The sequence below is a fragment of the Nothoprocta perdicaria genome, unplaced genomic scaffold, assembly GCF_003342845.1.
Source record: "Nothoprocta perdicaria isolate Ctin4 unplaced genomic scaffold, notPer1 scaffold_54, whole genome shotgun sequence".
In the NCBI taxonomy this organism is placed as follows: Eukaryota; Metazoa; Chordata; class Aves; order Tinamiformes; family Tinamidae; genus Nothoprocta; species Nothoprocta perdicaria.
Window position 1 is genome coordinate 2566545 of NW_020455799.1, and position 18755 is coordinate 2585299.

General features: G+C 40.5%; 1 protein-coding gene across 1 annotated transcript in view; it reads left to right on the forward strand.

Moving 5' to 3' along the window:
* The window catches only part of PTPN14 (protein tyrosine phosphatase, non-receptor type 14), a 102150-nt gene that overhangs the window by 38657 nt on the left and 44738 nt on the right, over nt 1-18755 (forward strand). Inside the window, exon 3 of the mRNA XM_026048390.1 lies at nt 4177-4346. Coding sequence (XP_025904175.1) covers nt 4177-4346 — 170 coding nt within the window. The remainder of the gene's footprint in view (nt 1-4176; nt 4347-18755) is intronic.

Sequence of the window (18755 nt, forward strand, 5' to 3'; positions counted from 1 at the left end):
TTTTTTTTTCCCCAGCAGGAGTTTGGACAAGAAGGACCTTTCCAGAATCATTTCACAGAATTATTCTTTGAAGTTACATTTCTGCAAATGGTCCCTCGGGCACAGCAATGTCCCACCGAAGCAAGGAGCAGTGGGGCCGTGGGCTGCAGCTCCCTGGCATTTCCTCCTKGAAGGTGTCCCCGTGCAGTAGGACATGGCCAGAGAATGGTGTTGAGCACCGTGTTGCCACGTGCTTGGCCTGGCTGCACTCGTCTTACCGGCGCGTGTGGGACACAGGGCCCAGGCAGTGCTTGGCCAAGAGACCTTCTAGGAGCAATTGGCTGCGATAAATTTGCCTTCCCTTCCATGCTGGTGCCCCTGGGCAGCAGCACTTAATGCCTTTTTGCCCTGAGGGGTTGGAACTCTGCCCTTTCTSAGAGATAGACAGTTAGCTGACTGCTGAGCCAGATGCCTTAATAAACATCGAGCCTATCTCACTGGGTTCTTTTGAGTGGGRTTTGTTCGTTTAGCAAATGTCTCTGGCCTTGCTGTTGTTGACAATTCTACTGGTTTTGTCTGACATGTAAGAAAGAGCAGCCCCAGGCTGGGGAATACAGCTAAGACTGAGTACAAAATGACTGCTTTGCCTCCTGAACTTACAGCTGTAATGTTTAAGACTTTTCAGCACTATTTTTATTAGAACATCTTTTTCTAGTTTTATTTTTCTGACTCACCATACTTCATTTCTGACCTTTTCTAGTTTGTGTCATTAGTCTGACAGGTTCTCCAATTTCTGTCTGCTGTTTTAACAGAGAACAAGCTATTTTCCAGGAAGGATAAGCCAGAACATTTAGCAGTGCTTGCTACGTGATGTTTGGCCAGACAGTTTTAAAAACGTAAGAGGAAATTCGTGTAAAACTCTTTTCTTACTGAGCTCTGTATGTCTGCAGAGTAGACAGATCAAAAAGGGCTAGCAACTGGAGCTCTTTGTCCACCAAATGGACCTGAATGCATATATTTAGTATGATTGAAAAGCCTTCCTTCCATGTTATCACCAGAGTGTGCAAACCCTGGCTAGGAGAAGGATGCTTTTTAAAGCGAAGACATCATTTGTTTCCTATGATGCTTTGACTGCAAGTCTATCTGCTAAAACAGCCTGGTGCACATGTAGATATTTGCCCTGTGGAAGCAGGAATGAAATCAGGGGTTTATTTGTGCAGACGACCAAATTACTCATGTTTCTGGAGGAGAAAGGCTTCTAGGCATTTACAGTAGTGATTATTTCAGTCTCTGGCACCATAGGGCAATTTGAAAATACCAGCCTTTCCAAGAAGTAGAATCCACAGCAACAGGGAGCTTGATGTTCAGGTGCGTGGGCTGGTTGTCCCTTCCCAGCGCTTTCATTCCTCACTGAGGATATAGCTCTGCAATCCCTGTGCTTCATCTCCAATTGCTCAATCTTCTCCGGGCTCCCTTCCAGGAAAACAGCCTTTTCCTTGGTGTGCAAAACGCAGGCTGGGGTGGCTCAGCCCCTGCCTCTGCAGCCATCTAGAGCCTTGCTGCTGCCTTCATGGTCCTTGAAAGCAATTCCCTTTTCTGCTTCTGGTTCTTTTGAAGAGCTTTTCTACCACAGAAAATCTAAATTTTCTCCATTGCCTGTGGATGGACCGGGCTCCTTCGAGCCATTTGGATGCGATATCCTTAATCCTTTGGTTAATTTTTTAAGGCTTTAGAACTGCAAAGCATCTTAGCTGCGAGGTGTTTTAATGCTACTGGACACTGAGAACTTAGATGCTGGTGATGTGAGTGTTTACTAATGTTTGAGCAGCATGGAAGATCTGTTTTCACAGATCCGTGCTGTTTCTTGCCGAGGGCGAGTTGCCCTGCAGTGAATTTTGGGAGTTCATGTATTAAAGGATTTCCCCTATGAGGTGGGGAAAGCTCTGTGCTTTTTCCTGCCCTCACATGCATTCCTTCCCTTTGCTGTCTCTACTCTCCCTCCCACCTTCGTTTTAATCTAATTACTACCACAATGAGCTAGTCGTAAAGAAAACACTTTTTTTTTTTTTTTTTTTTTAATACAGTGCTGCCTACACAGACATGGCAGATGTTTATCAGTGGATTGGTTAGTGAAGTTTTGTTTCTCCTATGGGACTTTTTTATTCATTCCCAGGTTGATTGTTTTATTGAAGATGCCTTGAGGTTCCAGAGGGAAATCCTACGCCGCCTCCCTCCTAAACAGGAGTCAGTTGCTCCGCTGTGCCGAGCTAAAGGTTGCAGGGGAAGGACTGAGCAGGGCTGAAGTTGCATTGCAGGCTTGTCAGGTTGATTGATGAATCAACCTGAATTAGTTATCACGTTAGTTACATGCAAGTCTGGACATTCCCCAAACTTGAAAATATGTGTGGAAAGAGATGCTAAAGTAAATACACCTGCACTCTGGGGCAGAATTTTAGTACATGATTCCTGCTTGTTTGTGTTCAGCTATAAAACAGTTAGCAACGTTGCCCCCACTGCTAAGTAATTTATCTTTTCAAAGCCACATTAGCTGTTCTTGTGTCATCGGATAAATCTTAGCAGATGTCATGATTTTAAGATATTGTCCTCACCAGAAGGGACAGAGAAAGACAACARCAGAGAAACCAACTGTTTCATGATGTCTTTAGCAAGGTGTAATGATGGAAATTTGTTTGCCACTTCTGAAGATTTTTTTTTTTTTTTTTTGAAGGTGTGTCTGGAAAATTCACATGTGAATGCTCTTTGTCTGTAGAATCTTTATTTAAAGTTAGGTACTATGCATAAGGTATTGTCGCTGTGACATGACTGTTGTCCAAGTGACAGTACAACAAAAAAACCCCTTATTTTAGGGTTGACATAAAATCATGGAAACTAGTCGAAAGTTGGCATTGAGTAGGAAGTCAGTGGTACTGAATACCAAGAAAGATTACTGAAAATAGGAACAAAAGATATGAAAAAAATAGTCATACTTTCACTGCCAAATTTTAAAACTGCTCAGTCTCTGCTAAAGGAGTCTCTGCTAAAATCCTCTGGTTGCTTCCATTTCATTCATCTTGGTGTTACCACAGAGTAGAATTTTATACTGGGGACACTGTAGGAAATGTCCAGATGCTGCCAGCTGCGGTATTGTAGAAAAAGGAGTAGAAGATGCAAAATTCATAGTCAGATTTCCAGGCAGGAGACAGTTAAGTTCCAATACTGACCATGAAAATGTCTTCTCTTCATTTCTGTAGATCCACAGTGACACTTAATTGTAAGATGTATTTGCCTCCAGTAGTAGATTAGGTGTTTAATAAATTATTAATAAATAAAGTTTCAGGGGGCTTTGCTTGAATAATTCATGACATGATTGGATATTTCTTCAGCTGTTTGCAATATTTAAGGTCCTAGTTCTGACCAGTCTTCCTTGAGGATACCTTGCCAGCAATTTGCCCTGTGTTTAGAGGAGCTACTGTTGCCATTGAGWTTTAAACAGCTTGGGAAATAGCTGACGTTTTTAACCTGGTAATTCTGTAAGAGCTTAGCACAAACAACTTGTGCTTGTAATGCAGATGTTAAGTGCAATATTTACATTAATGTATCGCTAAACCTCATGAATGTATTTTTAAAATACAATAATGTTCTGTCAGGAGAGATGGTTCTGATGTTAGTAGATATATTTTGACATTTTATATGAATCTGCATTCTTTTAATAGCTGGAAGAATCATATTGCCCTTTGCATGCAGTGGGCCTGATCCAAAGGCTCAYGAAGTGCTTAGATTAGAACTCATTGTTTGCTGTGTGTTCTTAAGGCACAGACATAAACATATCATCACATATGATAACATGTCAAATAAGAAAGCTGAGAGACAGACATTTCAAKTTTGTTTTATTCTTTTTCTTACAACATTTGGGTCACTTGTGCCATAATCTCAAAGGGGACCCTTTAGTATGCATTTAGGAGAGAAAGTAAGAAGATTGATGTGAACTATATTCTAGTGCAATATCAATTTGTGATTCATGTCTTCAAAATAGTCCTAAAAAGCAAAATAATAAAGAAGAGGTTAAAAAAAAAAATTACTCTGCATATAAGAATAGAAAAATTGTCAGTTTACAATCTTTCCTTATTTGCATTTGCATCTTTGTGTGTGTGGTCCTGCTAAAGAGGATGAACTGACACATTTTGCTTCTTTATCTAGACACACTACTTTGGCCTTTGGTTTCTCAGCAAGAACCAGCAAGCCCGATGGGTGGAACTGGAAAAACCTCTGAAGAAGCAGCTGGACAAATTTGCCAATGAGCCCTTGCTTTTTTTTGGGGTAATGTTCTATGTGCCCAGTGTTTCCCGACTGCAGCAGGAGGTAACAAGGTACGTGGGATTCCCTCTGGTCACACTGCTGTGATAMGGCTGGGAGGGAATGGACAGTTATTGAGGTTTGGTATTTGCTCAGGTATCATCTGGGTCTTTAATATCCTGTCTGTTCTTGCAGTGTGAAAAAGTGGCAGAGTCACCACTTGACTGTATTTCTTTGGGAAAAATAGCAGTTTTGGGGAAGGATTATATAAAGTCATGTGCAGAAATAAAAGGGAATAATAGATACATATTTAAAAACTTGAAATCTATTTTTAAAATGGACCATGGTGGYTGTACTCTTTTTCCATAACCTCCTACTGATTATAAGGAAATCATAGAGCAATGACCTCTGTATACAGTTTCAGCATATTAATTTTATGTTTGCTTCTGTTTTGCTGAAAGTAGGCTTTGGAGTGTTTTTTTTCTGTTTTGCCCATACCATTGCTGTTTTTCTCCCCTCGTAGTTCACAAAAGGATTTAAATCATTAGAGAGTATTAGTTCTTTAATTGTAACCAGGGCGGACCTTTTCAAACAACTTCAGTAGGACTTGCTCTTTTACTCAGGGCCCTGCATTTTTAACAGTCCAAGTGTTTTGAGCGGGGGTTCTGTAGATCACATCAGTGTGGTTCGTGTGCATCTGCATCATAYTTAAAAAGAAAAAATAGTCCACCTTACCTGAAAAGGGGTGGTCTTGCTGTCTTGCTTTCTTTTGATTCAAAATGATTTCATTTATCTGGTCTAGAGTGAAGTTGCATCAGCAGGGCTCTAAACTATGTGGCAGAGCCTGGAGTGAGTGGGTGGGGGGAAACAGGATTGGCAGAAACTTCCTAAAACAGCCCTGTTGTTGGAAAGTTCTGTTGCTGCAAACCCCAAACTGGCCACACGGGCATCCTACTGAGARTGATGTACGAAGAGCTGAGAAAAAGCAGCTTCATTCTAGGAAGTGTAAACTGTGAAGTGGTGTTTTTTGCAGATGCATCTTTTAAATTATTTATCTATTTGACTGAAATGAGGAAGAAATTGTGGTAGGATGCAAAAGATTTAGTTTTGAAAAGAAAGCTGTCAAGCAGTCTTTTGACCACAGCCTATGTGGTATTCACGCWGAGCTGTGGGCTGAAGGCAACTTCCACGTCCTTGGAGTAGATTTGGGATTGAAGGTTGACTCGGGTGTTTCTCTGTGTTCCCTTCCTGTGAGCCTTGGGAGAGGGAAACCTTGTGCCGTGGAATTCATCACTGTGCAGGGGAGATGTCTGCAACTTTATGTTCTGCACTTCTGCCAACCCAGTCCTSGGCGAATTGTGTGCACATAAGGATGACACTCACTGTGATGCTGTCATCTCACTGAGCCAACGGCTCATTCTTAGTTCACTTGCAGAAGAATACTTGMACGTTTTGCCCTGGTGGGTAGTAAGAAAACCTTTCCTTGACTATTAAACTTCACAGCACTTTGACACTGAGTAGATGCTGKTTTTTTTTTTCCTTCTTTCTAACATGATTGATAACATTAGCCGTAGAATCTCTGAATATCTACAGCAAAAACAGCAGTTTACTGATGGATCTCAGATACAGATTAGACTGTGAAGTTTTTTGTCTCTTTAAATAGAATTGCTTCATACTGGATCATGTGAGGGCAGCAAACATTGAACTGTGCAACTCTAGGTAGATGCAGTAAATGTCRTGTTGAAAATGCCAAGAAGTGAGAATATGGAGAATTCCTCTTCTGAAACAAATGATGAGGGAAGTCTTTGTCAATCTAATCATATTACAAACTGAGATGGTTGGCTTTTTAGGTTTATTTCGTTTTGTGTGCTCTTGGTAAACTAATAAACAGTTGTTTCAAAATGAAGACCGACTGCTTTTAGGATTAGGCTTTATTGTGATAGTGAGGTGCAAACTATATGCTTGCCCATTCAGTTCCTGTGTGCTTGACTTTTCTATGTCATATACAAGTGATAAATCTGTCACTGGTCTCGACATTCCAAAGGTAGGTGACTTTGCAGTGGCTGCATGGGGGACTGTTTGACTTGGGTGGCCCATGAGACTAGTTATGAGGGGCATTGGGCTGGTAGTGGCTGTCGTCTGGACACCACTCAGTGTGGAATGGGTTGGAACCAAGCTAAGTTGGGACCCAGGTGTTTCTGATGACAGGAGAGAAAAGGGTCTGTTGGAGCCTTTGGGGGGAAAAAAAAGTGAAAAGACAAGATTGCTGCAGAGCTCTTTGTGGTCAGCTAACAGCTCTTTGAGTTCCACCTCTGAGGTCTGCAGGAGAGGATGTGAAAAGGAGTAATCTGGGAAACACCTTAATCCCTTTAGTGGGCCCATGTGACTCTACGGTTCGGAATTCCTCACTTTTCAAGACTTAGCCCTTGGTCACTCCTCAGTTACAAGGAGGCTTCTCAGGAAAGCGGTGTTTCTGGAGCAGCAGTAGAAGCTTCCTGCAGAAAACCTAGAGAAATGTGCAGAAAGCAGACACTATCTTTCCTGTGACCCCATTTGTACTTTCTTCCTCATCCTACTGTGTCTCCTCCAAGCTACTGGTGCATCTCCTCTGCCTCCAGTCCCCATACTCTGCCTGCAACCAGTCCCACAGGTATCTTCCAGTGAAAATGATGATTTGTGGCCTTGTGATCATTTCCTGAAGCACCAGTAGCAGTTTCATCATTTTATAATTACTGTAATTTGAAACATTTAAGTAGAATTTGTGCATAAGCTTAAAGAAAAAGAAGAAAAAAAACAAACTCTGGGCTTGATGGAAGCCATTTGGGTGGGAGTATTGGGGTTGGCACATTAGCAAAAGGAATTTTTCATGGAGGGCTCTACAGGCTAGTCAGAAAACCTCTTTTTAGTTGCCCAGCTGTTTGCAGAGTGAGGAGCCATCGCAGGTGGAGATGCTGTGTCTGCTTTTGACATATTAAAAACACCTGGGATTTGCATACTCTCTGATATAAAGCAGTCTCTGGGATGCCCTGTGGAGTAGATATTTGCATAGATTAGAAATATAAGTCTGCCTTTTATTTTCTGCTAACTCCTCAGAGGAGGCATCCTTTCAACCATTTATTTTATTTTTTTAAAAAGTAAGTCTTTGTACAGTGTCTAGAGTAAACAAGCTTGCTTTCACTGTGCTCTTGTTCCAAAAACAGAGAACCCACACACTCTTGTGGCTTTGGAAAGTGTGGGTGCAACTCGGCTTTCTACMCAAGTATTAGACAATCCTTGTCTTTTTTTTTAAATGATTCAAAAGACTAAAGTTACAGCTTACAGTAAAAAAAACAGGGTCTGTTTTCCTTTCTTGGAAGAAACTTTCAGTATCTTGCTCTATAATTACTAATATCTGATGGGTTTTGCACTGTTGCAGATTATGGCTTAATATTGCAGAATACTACTACTTCACACGTAGATTTGGTTGCTGGTGTGAATAGTATTCCTGTGTTCTTGCCATGCTACGTTGGGCACAATCTTTTACTGTCAGCTTGGCATTTTTCTTGGAGACAGCACTGTGTGGCTTTGCTGTGAAAGAAAACACTGAAGGACTATATTTGGAATGGGATGACTGCACCTGCAAAGTGTGGGAATGAATGTGTTTGCAGGTGGAAAATTAGTGTCTTTGGCTGCCAGGCCTGTTTTTTGGACAGCCTGTGAAAAATCAGCCTTGGACTTATCCTCCTATAACAGAATGAGCATGCCCTTCTTACACCATGCCACTTATCCCTTTCCCTACTGTTTCTTATAGTTGGGGGTTTTTTTCTGTTTATCTTCTAAGCAAATATTTCTTCTCTGCAATCCCTTCTTTATTTTTCTTTAAGTGTTAGGGGAAGAATTTTTAACAGATGTTCTTTTAAAATGTACATAGCAACAGACTATTATGTCTGTATGAGCTTTTTAATCACTTGAGAATAAAGAAAAGGGGAAAATTCTGCTTCATGTTTACAGGGAAAATATTCTAGAAAATCCACTCTTTTAAACTCTTTCCCTCTGTCTTCAAGGGTTTTTTTTTTTAATTCCTCTCAAAGAGATTCTTCTTAAATATTTTACCTAGTTCATCTGTACTTTTAGTTTGTTTTATTTTTCCTGAATATTACTGACTTTTAATACAAATGCAGTCATTTTTTCTTTTTTTTTTTTTTTTTTTTTTTTTGCTAAGTTACTGCAGTGCATTTAATTGCACTGTTAGGGTTGGATAACATCCTCCTATTCCAATCTGGTTTTGTGACAAGCCTAGTGATGTGGAATTATTCTGACTGTGCAGGAGGCAGGATACATTAGACTGCTTTGCATTTTATGTGCTGGGTCACACCTTCCTTYTGGGGCCAGCCACCTGAGGAGTGTGTGCATTTGTGTGTACCCTAGAGATCAGAGTAGCTGATTTGAGCACTATTGTGACTTTGTTGTCAAAAATCAGTGTTTGCTATATCATAWTATGAAAATCAGCTGGATGTGTACTGCATGATGTGCTCTGGAAGCCACAGCTGTGCTCGGCTCGTGATGGGGTGCAGTAGGTTGTGTGTTGCATTAACCTTAGAATTAGACCTTAGAATTTTTAAATGATGATCATTCTTTAAAAAAAGTTTTAAAAAGATTCTGTTAAGATATGGAGCAGTGTCAGGGAGGGCTGGAGGAGAAAGCAGATGTGCATTTAAGTTGGGTGGTAGGCAACTGAGTGAGAAGTAGGAGCTGCAGAGCAAATGGGAAGGTTGAGTGCTTAAATACAGAARACCTGAATCCGATCCCTCACACCTGGAGATTAACTCTGCATTTAACCCTTCGTCCCACATTACTGACACAACCCAGCTGAAAAGTCTGCTCTTAAAACACGCTTTTGAGCAGTGGAAGCCTTATCACCTTGTCCCGATCTGCCCCTTCCCAGCAGCCGTTGCCATTTCATGGTCACCGTGTGGTTTGTCCCAGCAGGTGTTTCAGGTGTATATGCCTGTTCTCTGGGGAAAAATGAATCCAGGAGCAGGCTCGTTGCTTCCAGAGAAGTTAATTCACCCAAGTTCTAGCTGTTCTCTTTTGCAGGGAATGTCACAAGTCCTGTGCTTGTGCCCATCTGCTGTGCCCTGCTTACATACCTTCTGGCCACCTCATGCAGGAAAGGCCACAGGATATAGCCCTACCTTGGCACTAATGTCTTATTCAGGTCCACTGTCTGTAATTTTAGATTACTTAGCAGAATTAAGGCAATGACTTCTATACATTGAACTCATACAAGCAGAACGACCAAACAAACAGTAAAGGACAGACTGTCCGGGCAAAATGGCAGATCTTAGAAATGGGAGATAATAACTGCACTCATCTGTCCCTGTGGCTCAACTTTTTTTATCTTAGAATTTTCTTGCAAAGGGGCATTCATCTGTTCTCCATGGAAAACTGATCCATACTCCAAAATACCATGCTGAAAGATCTTTCTGACCATTACCAGGCTTACATTTTCCTTCAAATTCACCATTCGATTTCTGTAAAACTCTTTGTTCTGGACTAAACTATTTGGAGTGTCAAACTGCCAGGTAACTTTTGCATTGGAGTGGAGGCATCAGCTTTTACATAGGTCAGAGTAACAACTCACCTGCATTTGGCAGTTCTATGTCTTTTTTTGTTTGTTTGTTTTTTGAATTGGAAATAATAAATATCAAGTACTGTAGGTAGCACTGCRTTATTTGACAGAGTAAAAGAGAAGTTAGAAGTGTTAAGATCGATGTCTTATGAGACTGTGTTGTGTTGGAGGCTCTTGGAGGAAGCAACAAGAAATCCRTAGCTGGAATTCTCAGCCTAAAGGTTAGATTTTTGGAATTTAAGTCCATAGGAAGGAAAGCAATTCTTGCTGGATTAGAATCATATTTTGGTTTAAACTGAGGTTCTCAGTCCATCTAATCCTGCAGGGTCCAAGTCTCCATCATCTTGTGGCTGGAATTAGAGARGTCTGGGAGGAAAGCAAGCTCTGGGAATCACTTGGAGGTGAAGATGGCTCTGGGTCCCCAGAGATCCCCGCTCTGCTTCGCTGGCCATGGCACCCYGAGTGGTTTGGTTGGCCAGAGCCAGCCCTGTTCTCATTCCTGCTGCCGGGCTCTGGGTTAGACAGCGAGCCCTGCAGCCGCGTGGTGCAGAGAGCTGCGGGAGCCCCAGCGAGGTGCAGCACCACGCTGCAGGCAGGCTGGAGGAGCCTGCACAACCATGGGTGGCCACCCAGGCTTAGGCTGGGCTGTTTCTGCAGGTTGGGGCGGCTTTGAAGTGTTCTTTTTTTTCTTTAATTATTAGACTTTTTTAAAGAAATTAGTGGCTACTGCGGCATAAAAAGCACACATCCAGGCTTGTAGCCTGCATTGTAAACAAGCTGACAGTTAATTAGCTTTAATGCTGTTTCTAGAGGATGAAGATAACAACAAAAAAAAATGCACAGTATTTGTTTGGGGTTTATTTACTGGTGTGTTCACATTATTGCAACATATATATTTATATTTTTGGATGTGTTCTTTTAGTGGATGTTTCAAGTCTGACTTAAAAATCAGAGTTCCTTTAAGGCAGACCTAAGATTCAATATTCGTTCCTTGTTTATAAAATAATTTGCTGAGGATGGCAAACCCTTCTCCCTGCTGACTTTTTCCAGTGAATGGGAAGCTTGTTCTCTGTGTGTGTTGATTATTGAAAGCTGAGCTCTTTGTGCCAGATATTTTAAGAAGCTGTTGATGCTTAGATCTAATCTATTGCATTATACTGTGGCTTTAGAGCAGAAAGTGAATGTGTTTCCATGTGTGTGGTTGTCCATTACATGTGTAGCAATTCTAAAAAATTGTGTTGCATAACTATAAATATCCAGTCTTGGATACTTGAGCCTGCATTCTTGCTTTGGTGTGTTTTAAAAGCAGTGGCTATCATGGTTAGAAATGTTGTAACGGGGAWGGCTTGGCATTAAACAGTGTAACTTTTCATCTGATGAAGTGGAAATAATAGCTATTTTATGTTCTGGAGTTCAGTCACATGTTCTTATTATATCTTTCTCCTCATGGGAATTATTTGTGTTCAATTTTACTAGAACTGATGCTTTTGAAGTACCCTGGCCTTTTTATTGAGCCCTTTTAAATAGTAGAAATGAAAACATTTTGACTTTCTGTTTTTCTTAAATGATAAAAGTAGATAATTTAGAGAGCACCAGACATTGCTCTGTGGTCCTAGATAGTCACCTGGATTCCTCCATACCAAATATGCTGGTGGAAGCATTTACACTTGGAGGAAGGCRCTTGATATACCATCTGTTTTTGTCTACTCAGACACAGATACCTCTGGAGACATTAGCTGAATCTGCTTGTTGCTTGGGTGGCCTGAGCTTGCATTCAGTACTGAGCTACTCTTTGTTACTCATGCTGGAGAATAAGGAATAAGGTCAGCTTTTTACCATATCTGGAAACCAGAAATGATTCAAGCTATTAAGAGAAAATATGCGTTTGGGTAGAATAATATATGACTCTGAGTAATTCATAACTTTCAAAAACAGTAAGTGAAAGCATATAACTTTACCAAACAGAAAAAGTATTATTTTAAAATAATGCTATAATTTTGAGGAGTCTGTGGAAACAGCAGAGTTGGCAATCCTGTGCAGCCGTTTCAGAAGTGCAGAGGGATACAGACGGAGAAAAAAATCTGAGTATGTGCAGCAGGAGAAATGAAGAAGTGACTGTTCATGGTTAGACATGACCATAAACCACTGTGTTAAAAATGTGTCTTGAATTGCATAGAAGTGTTGGGATAAAATCTTAACTTCTGCAAGAAGTTCTGAAGTTCTGCAAGACCCAACCTAATGTGTATTTTGTGATCTTTAAAGAGAAGGAAGTCAATGAAGTGCTCTGGCATTGCGTGGGGGGGCTAGCAGCTTCTGACCCAGGAGACTCTGAGCACCTTTTGTGTTCCTCAAAGAAAATGAAAGCTTTTTGAGTCTTTGTGGCCTATACATTTTTTTTTTTTTTTTCCTCCTGTGAGTTGGAACAGTTGGGACAGTGTTGAGGCTAGATGTATGGGGCTTTGTCCTTCCTCTAGAATAGCTTGCCTCAGTGGGAAGCCACAGGAGGTTAGGGAGCCTCTGTGGTTAGACATCAAACCTACCCCTTTTTGTTGTGGACCTGTGAGGTAGCCGTCCTCTGCATTGTTGGTGATAGGCAGTTATGTTGTGTGGATCATTAGCATAATCTAGAATGTTATTTTTAAATCCTGTTCTTGATGATTTGTCTTTTCTCTGCTAGTTCTTCAGTGCCACACAAACCTGTACGAATCGTTTTAGCTGTATTTTTAGTAGTATCCATTTCAYGTGGATACTTTCTATTTCATGGGCGTTCATGACAAATCTCTTTGGTAGCCTGCTTGTGAATTGAATGTATTTCCCTGTTCTTGCTTTGCACTTGYAGAAGATTACCTTAAATAGTACTAAAATGTGATTTTTAAATCTCCCTGAAAGCTGCAGTAGAACAACCTTTCATTAGACTTTGACTTTCTCAGCTGTGTGAAGCAGAAGGATAACTTGGACTAAATGTTTTATTTGGGTTGCTGACTTTTTTTGCAAATCATTTCATTTTGGTGCTTCATGTCATGTTGGGGTCAGGAAAAGTACTGAGAAGAGATTAAGGCAGTTGATGAAGACTTTCGAACATGAAAAATGGAAGAGCAACAGAGAGGTAGGAGAAATGTAGTTCCCTGGCTTTACCCTGTAAAAGGGTAAATATAAATGTCCCTGCTGGTACATTTAAAAATTCTAAGGACAATATTATTTTTTAAATAGGAGTACTGTTATCTACTGAAAAAAAAAAAAAAAACCCAAAACACCTCATTTTAGGGTAATGTGATGCATTGATTTTTCATTGTTTACTGTGTCTTCAATCTACAAGGATGAATGCAGTTCTTGGACCTACTAAGTGTTGTTAACTGTGTCTCCTGTTGGGACAGGCTACAGGTAAGAGCACTTTGGGCCTGGAAGCACTTTGCAAATGTGATAATGAATGCAATTCAATTTTGTGGGTGTGTTGTTATATTACTTCAATATGTATGTTGCATATACAAGCATCTCTCTGAGCTGGCAGTGAGCACAGAGCGGAGGACGTGGTTTGTAATAATCTTGCATGGAATAGATGCGAGAAGTAATTTGCTAGCCTAAAAATAGCCCATATTTTAATGTGCTTTTATGAAAATAAACAAGCCTATGGAGTCCTGGTATCAAACAGGTGACATGCTGGAACTAGAACTGYTTCCTTTTGTTTCCTTAATTGAGAAGAAGAAAAAGAAAATAAACTCTTGTTGCCCTTAGAATGGAAACAAAATATTTGCATAAAACAAGCCACTTTCAAAGCAAAAACCAAGCGATGCTTGGTTACTTATTAAAAAGACGAGTTTATCATACACTTTGTGATTGCCATACCAAGGCCTTGCCTAGCTTTTCAGAGCTTGATCTAGCCTATTACATTAATGTTTTATTACGCCAAGCTTGCTTGGAAGGAAGGCATTGTGCATGCTCGTGACTCTAGTAATCATGTTTTTAGACAAAAGAAAGGAGGAAGCTAATTACAGTGAGTAGGTTCATCAGAGTTATCCTTAGAATTATTCAATTTGAAATGTCCATTCTCTTCCATGAAATTTTTAGCATAACTACTAAAGAGAGAACCAATGTAATGGAGTCATRTTGTTTTTCTTAGAGAAAAAAAAATAGATTTTTCTATTTAATTTTTCTGTTTACAGAAAGGGAAAGTGGAAAACAGCTGCCATCCCCACAGGCTTAAGTCCTAGAATTGTCCATGAGCCTTTATGTGCTTCTCACATAAAGATGAAAGAGACTCTACAATTTATAATCTCCAAACTCTGTCACTTAAAAGCCTTGGTCATTCAGACTATTGCAAAGTGCTCGACTTGACAGGTTTTTTGTTAGTTTGTTTTTTCTCTTCTCCTTAAGGTGKGATAGGAATGTGTCCCACTGCAGAGTACATTACTGTTCATTAATCATTACTATATATACACTATGAATATTATGGTGTACCTTGTAGACTGGCATGCTGCCTCTGGCCTGTCAGTTATTAAACTAATAGTGCAGTTTAAGGCACTATTTTTAACATGTGAAAAGGGTATCTACACAGGGGGTAGTGTTCTCTGATTTTATATTTCCAGGTGATGCAGGAATGGGAACTAGTGGTCTCTCCTTAGTGAAGTGCACACTGCCATGGGATGTCTCACTTAAGTGGGATCAGGCAGCATGTAAGACTGAAGTTGTATGGTACTCGTGGTCTTTCAGTCAGGAGAAAACTCGGTCTAGATTCTGTGAAATCTATAAGGAAAAGCAGGCATTTCCAGAGAATGATTCAGGATTTCGCCGTTCTTTCATCTCTRCATTGCTTAAGGTGATTCATGGTCTTTTTTTTTTCCTGTTATGTCTATGAGAGGGCAGTCAAGGCTCGCTTGCCTCCTAAACAGGAGGTCTTAAACGCATGTCTAAATTTTAGCTACAGCATTGGACAGCTCAGAGGTAGAGTGATCTCCAGGAGTAGTAACCTGCAAGCAGAGACACGTGTGTTTGGTGTTCGTAATTGCTTTTTAAATTTCAGTATTTTACTAGCAGTGCAGTTAGCTATAGCAGCATTGCTAGTCTTCACTGCATTTATTTAATCTTGTTGGTTAGGGTGCAGCAATGTCTTTTCCTGTTCTGTGCCTGAGACCCAAAATCTGAAATCAGTGCTCTAGATGTAGCCTCTTCCAGGGAGCCTGATACCTTAAACATTTTCTCCTTGCTGGCAGGGTCTAGTTGCAGCCAGAGGAGCTGCAAGTGGATGTCTGTGCAGTCCTGAGGTCTCTGAATGTGTTTAAAAGGAGCATTTGTGTGGAGGCCTGTATGCAGTTGAATGTCTCAACAGGAATTTGGCAGAAATCTCTGTGTCGGAAGATGGCAGATTCCAGGGCAGTGAGATGTTTACTGGTTCACTGTTTTATCTCTGGCAGCTGCTTTTGCACTTGATCTCTTCAGCTGCTTTTGAATATTTTACAAAGAATAATTATCCATTTCATAAAATGACTCTGCTTTACTCCCCCCAACAGGGTGCTGATTCACATATTTCTCTGGCAACATCCTGTTGTTATCAGAGCCGTGTTCGCTTCTGCAGGACTGTGTTYGCTGAGATGTTAGAACCTCCTTGGCAGTAGTTTTCCTGGATCATCTGCTGACCTGTGGGGTGACTATTTTAGACTAACCTTGTGCAAACACTAAGGTTACCAAGGTCTCGGTCCCTGCTTTCTGCTAGATGGCAGGGGACACACTAGAAGCACCCCAATGTGTCTTATTCACTAATGTTTTCCCAGGAATGCAAGCCATTGTACTGAGGATCCTGTAGATAAGTAGCAACTTCATTAGGTTTCATTTTGAGATGTTTTCTTACTGCCAGGGCAGGCATCTGTAAAAGGCAGTGGTGACTGGGCTGGATTTTAACTCCTTACAAGGTAAAATTCCACAGAAGTCACCAGAGCTTTCTTGGATTTTGGATTTGTGAAACTAGAATAGTACCTGGAGGCCTTTGCTGATGATTGCTTGATGAGCTCCATAAGTGCATAAAGGAGGTTTACAACAGGCCTTAGCTGCTTTTTTTTTTATTTTATTTTTTTTTTAATAAAGTTCAAGTTAAGCACATTTTCTGTGAGTCTTAGTTTGTTCATTTGCTCTCTGAATAAGGTAGCACTTGAATACACTTGCATGCCAGTCTGCACCCACAAAGTAATTATTTTGTGGTGTGCATTTGGATACTTAGGTATGCATACCAGTTATTCACTGGTATATGCTCTGTTCATCCCCCACAGCAATGCAGAGAAGTACGTTTTCTCAGAAGAAGAAGAGTAGCTGACTTTTGCCTTGATTAGGGGTTAGAACTGCACTATAGGAGAGTATTTATTAGACTATATATATATATATATATATGAAGTATGAGGGAGTGTTTATGGGGTGTATACAATGCCATTCTTTAAACAAACGGATATAATGGAGCGGGGACAGGATGGAGCATATGGAGCTTTTCACATTTGTTTATTGTCTTAAAAATATTTTTGAGTTATAGCTGTACTTAACCCAATTTTTAGAAGATTTATCTCTATATTTTCAATGCTCCAGAGTATGAGCTSGGGTATACATATGTTCTAGTTAGCTCACTGCATTTTTTTAGCATGATATTCTAACCTGCTTGACCATTAACCTGGCTGGCTACCAGGAGAATTTTCAAACTGTTGACTCATGTTGCTTCCATATGTAACTTAAACCACCTTTTCCCACAGTGGAGACAGCTAGAAGGTTAACTGCATATACTTTTCAGGACAGGCAACAGCATATTTTGGACTGAGTCAAGACACATGAGTAAAGGACGYAAATCTAAGCTATTATATTTTTTTCATCTAATCTCTTTTCTGCTGCAGCCTTTATTGTGCTTCCAAATCTGGGAAAACRAGCAGGTTTTTTTGTGCTTCTATTCCTTATCAAGGTGTGTCGTTTTCAGTGTACATAGACATGGCTCACATTTTCATTTTTACAGCTTTGTGAGGGTGAATCTTCCCAGCTGTCCTTACTTTCATGCCTCTAAGGGTTTGGGGCTTGGGTTTCTTCATGCATGAGATCTGCTGTTTTGAGGATGAGAYTAACTGGGAAGTGACACATAAGCTGCATGCCAGAGGTGCATGGCACCTCTAAATAGGCAGAGCCTATATGTTTCTTGAACATATATCTAGTTGGAACACGTGCCTTCCATCGCACAGCAGAGGAGGGGCAGTCACCCAAGGCAGTGGCRGTCCCAGGAGCTCGCTCTGCAAAGCAGCCTCTGCCCTTTCTTCTGGACCGTGGCCCAGCACATGAAAGCCCTGGCACCGCGCAGGGTCACGCATTAGGGCACTCAGCTGCCCCTTGGTGTCCAGGGTCCAGAGTGGGAGGAGAGAGCCTGGAGGCCTTGGATTACAGATGAGAGCGGCGCCTTAGTAGAAGGTTCACGTGGCCGTGGTGAGGAAGGGGCTTATGTGAGACTTAATAGGTTTGCACTCATAACAAAACCTGTTGGGCACTATTTTTCTTCTCTTCCTTTTTTTTATTTTTTTTTTATTTTTTTTTTTTTTATTTTCTCTTTATTATTGCAGATCACACAAAAAGGTTGAAGGAGGTTTAGCAGGAAGAATTTTTCTCATAGGCTTTGATACCTGTTAGACCTGTGGACACTACTGGTTGAGAGGAGATCTGGATTCAGGTCCAATGTCACCGCTGTTATGGGAGGTGGCATGCTGCCTTAGCCCCCTGTTTTCTCACAGTTTTCACACTTTTTTTCTCCCAAAAGAAGCAGAGTGCAAGAATGAGAATGTGAACCCTTAGGTACAGCATTTAAGATATACATTAAAAGCTGTATGAGGCATTGCTACAGTTGGTGTCTCATGTAGCTGCCTACAGAAAGAAGTTCTATATCTTTCTGATCAAAATCAAAACAGTAAGTGTCTCCTGTTTTGTAATCTTTGGACCTGTGTAGTTGATCTCAAGTATCTGTCTCAGGAAACATGAGGAAAGATAGTTAAGCTTAACTATGTAAGTAGTTTGAAGTCAGTGGGATTGTCATGCTGAAAAATAAAATTTAAGTATGTGTTTAACACCTTTTTTTTAAAAAAAAAAGTATTTTTTGAAAGAAATATCTCCAAAAGGAAGGGCTTCAAAATGTTTTATTCTAGTGTTTTGATATAATATTTATAGTTGTATTTTTTAGCMAAAAAATCATGAAAATAGGGATTTATTTTCACTCTATGATTTTGATAATTTTGCTTTATTTTTACAATTGACCTCCAGCATTTACCAGGGTAAATAGCATGGTCTTGTCATGTAGCATGTCTATGTCTAGAGCTTGTCTTTGCTAAATTCCAGCTTGAAGAGTCCATATTTAGCCTTTTGTGAGAGGCCTTGAAAGAAAAGAGAATATGGCTTCCCCAAGTTTTTAGTCTAAAAGGCATGTTGAAGTACTGTATTGTATAATTCTTTAGGTATTTGGATTAACCTTGATAAAATTATAGGTGGTTTTAAGGGAGTTTATTGTGCTTAAAAATTGTAGTGGGGCTCCCTGTAATTTGTTATAATTAATTCAAGAGTTCAAGGGCAGAAAATCAGGATCAGGTTGTGGCATGCCTTCAGCTCTTGCTAAAGCATGCTATTACTGGCCTTTATGAAATATGAAGGCTTAACTTCATATTTGTGGGTTTATTTGAACTTASGGTATCCAAAAAGTATAGTGTGCTGTTAAGAAAAAGTACAAATCAGGGGATGGAGGCTGGACCTGTTGTGGTTGGAGGGAAAGAGGGTGGTCCTTCTTAAATGTGGAGAAACTGATGGATCCTGCATGCCTGAATCTGCTGGCTAAGCTTTTAGAAAGGGGAAAACGTGTTTTGGAAGGCTTSTGTCATGT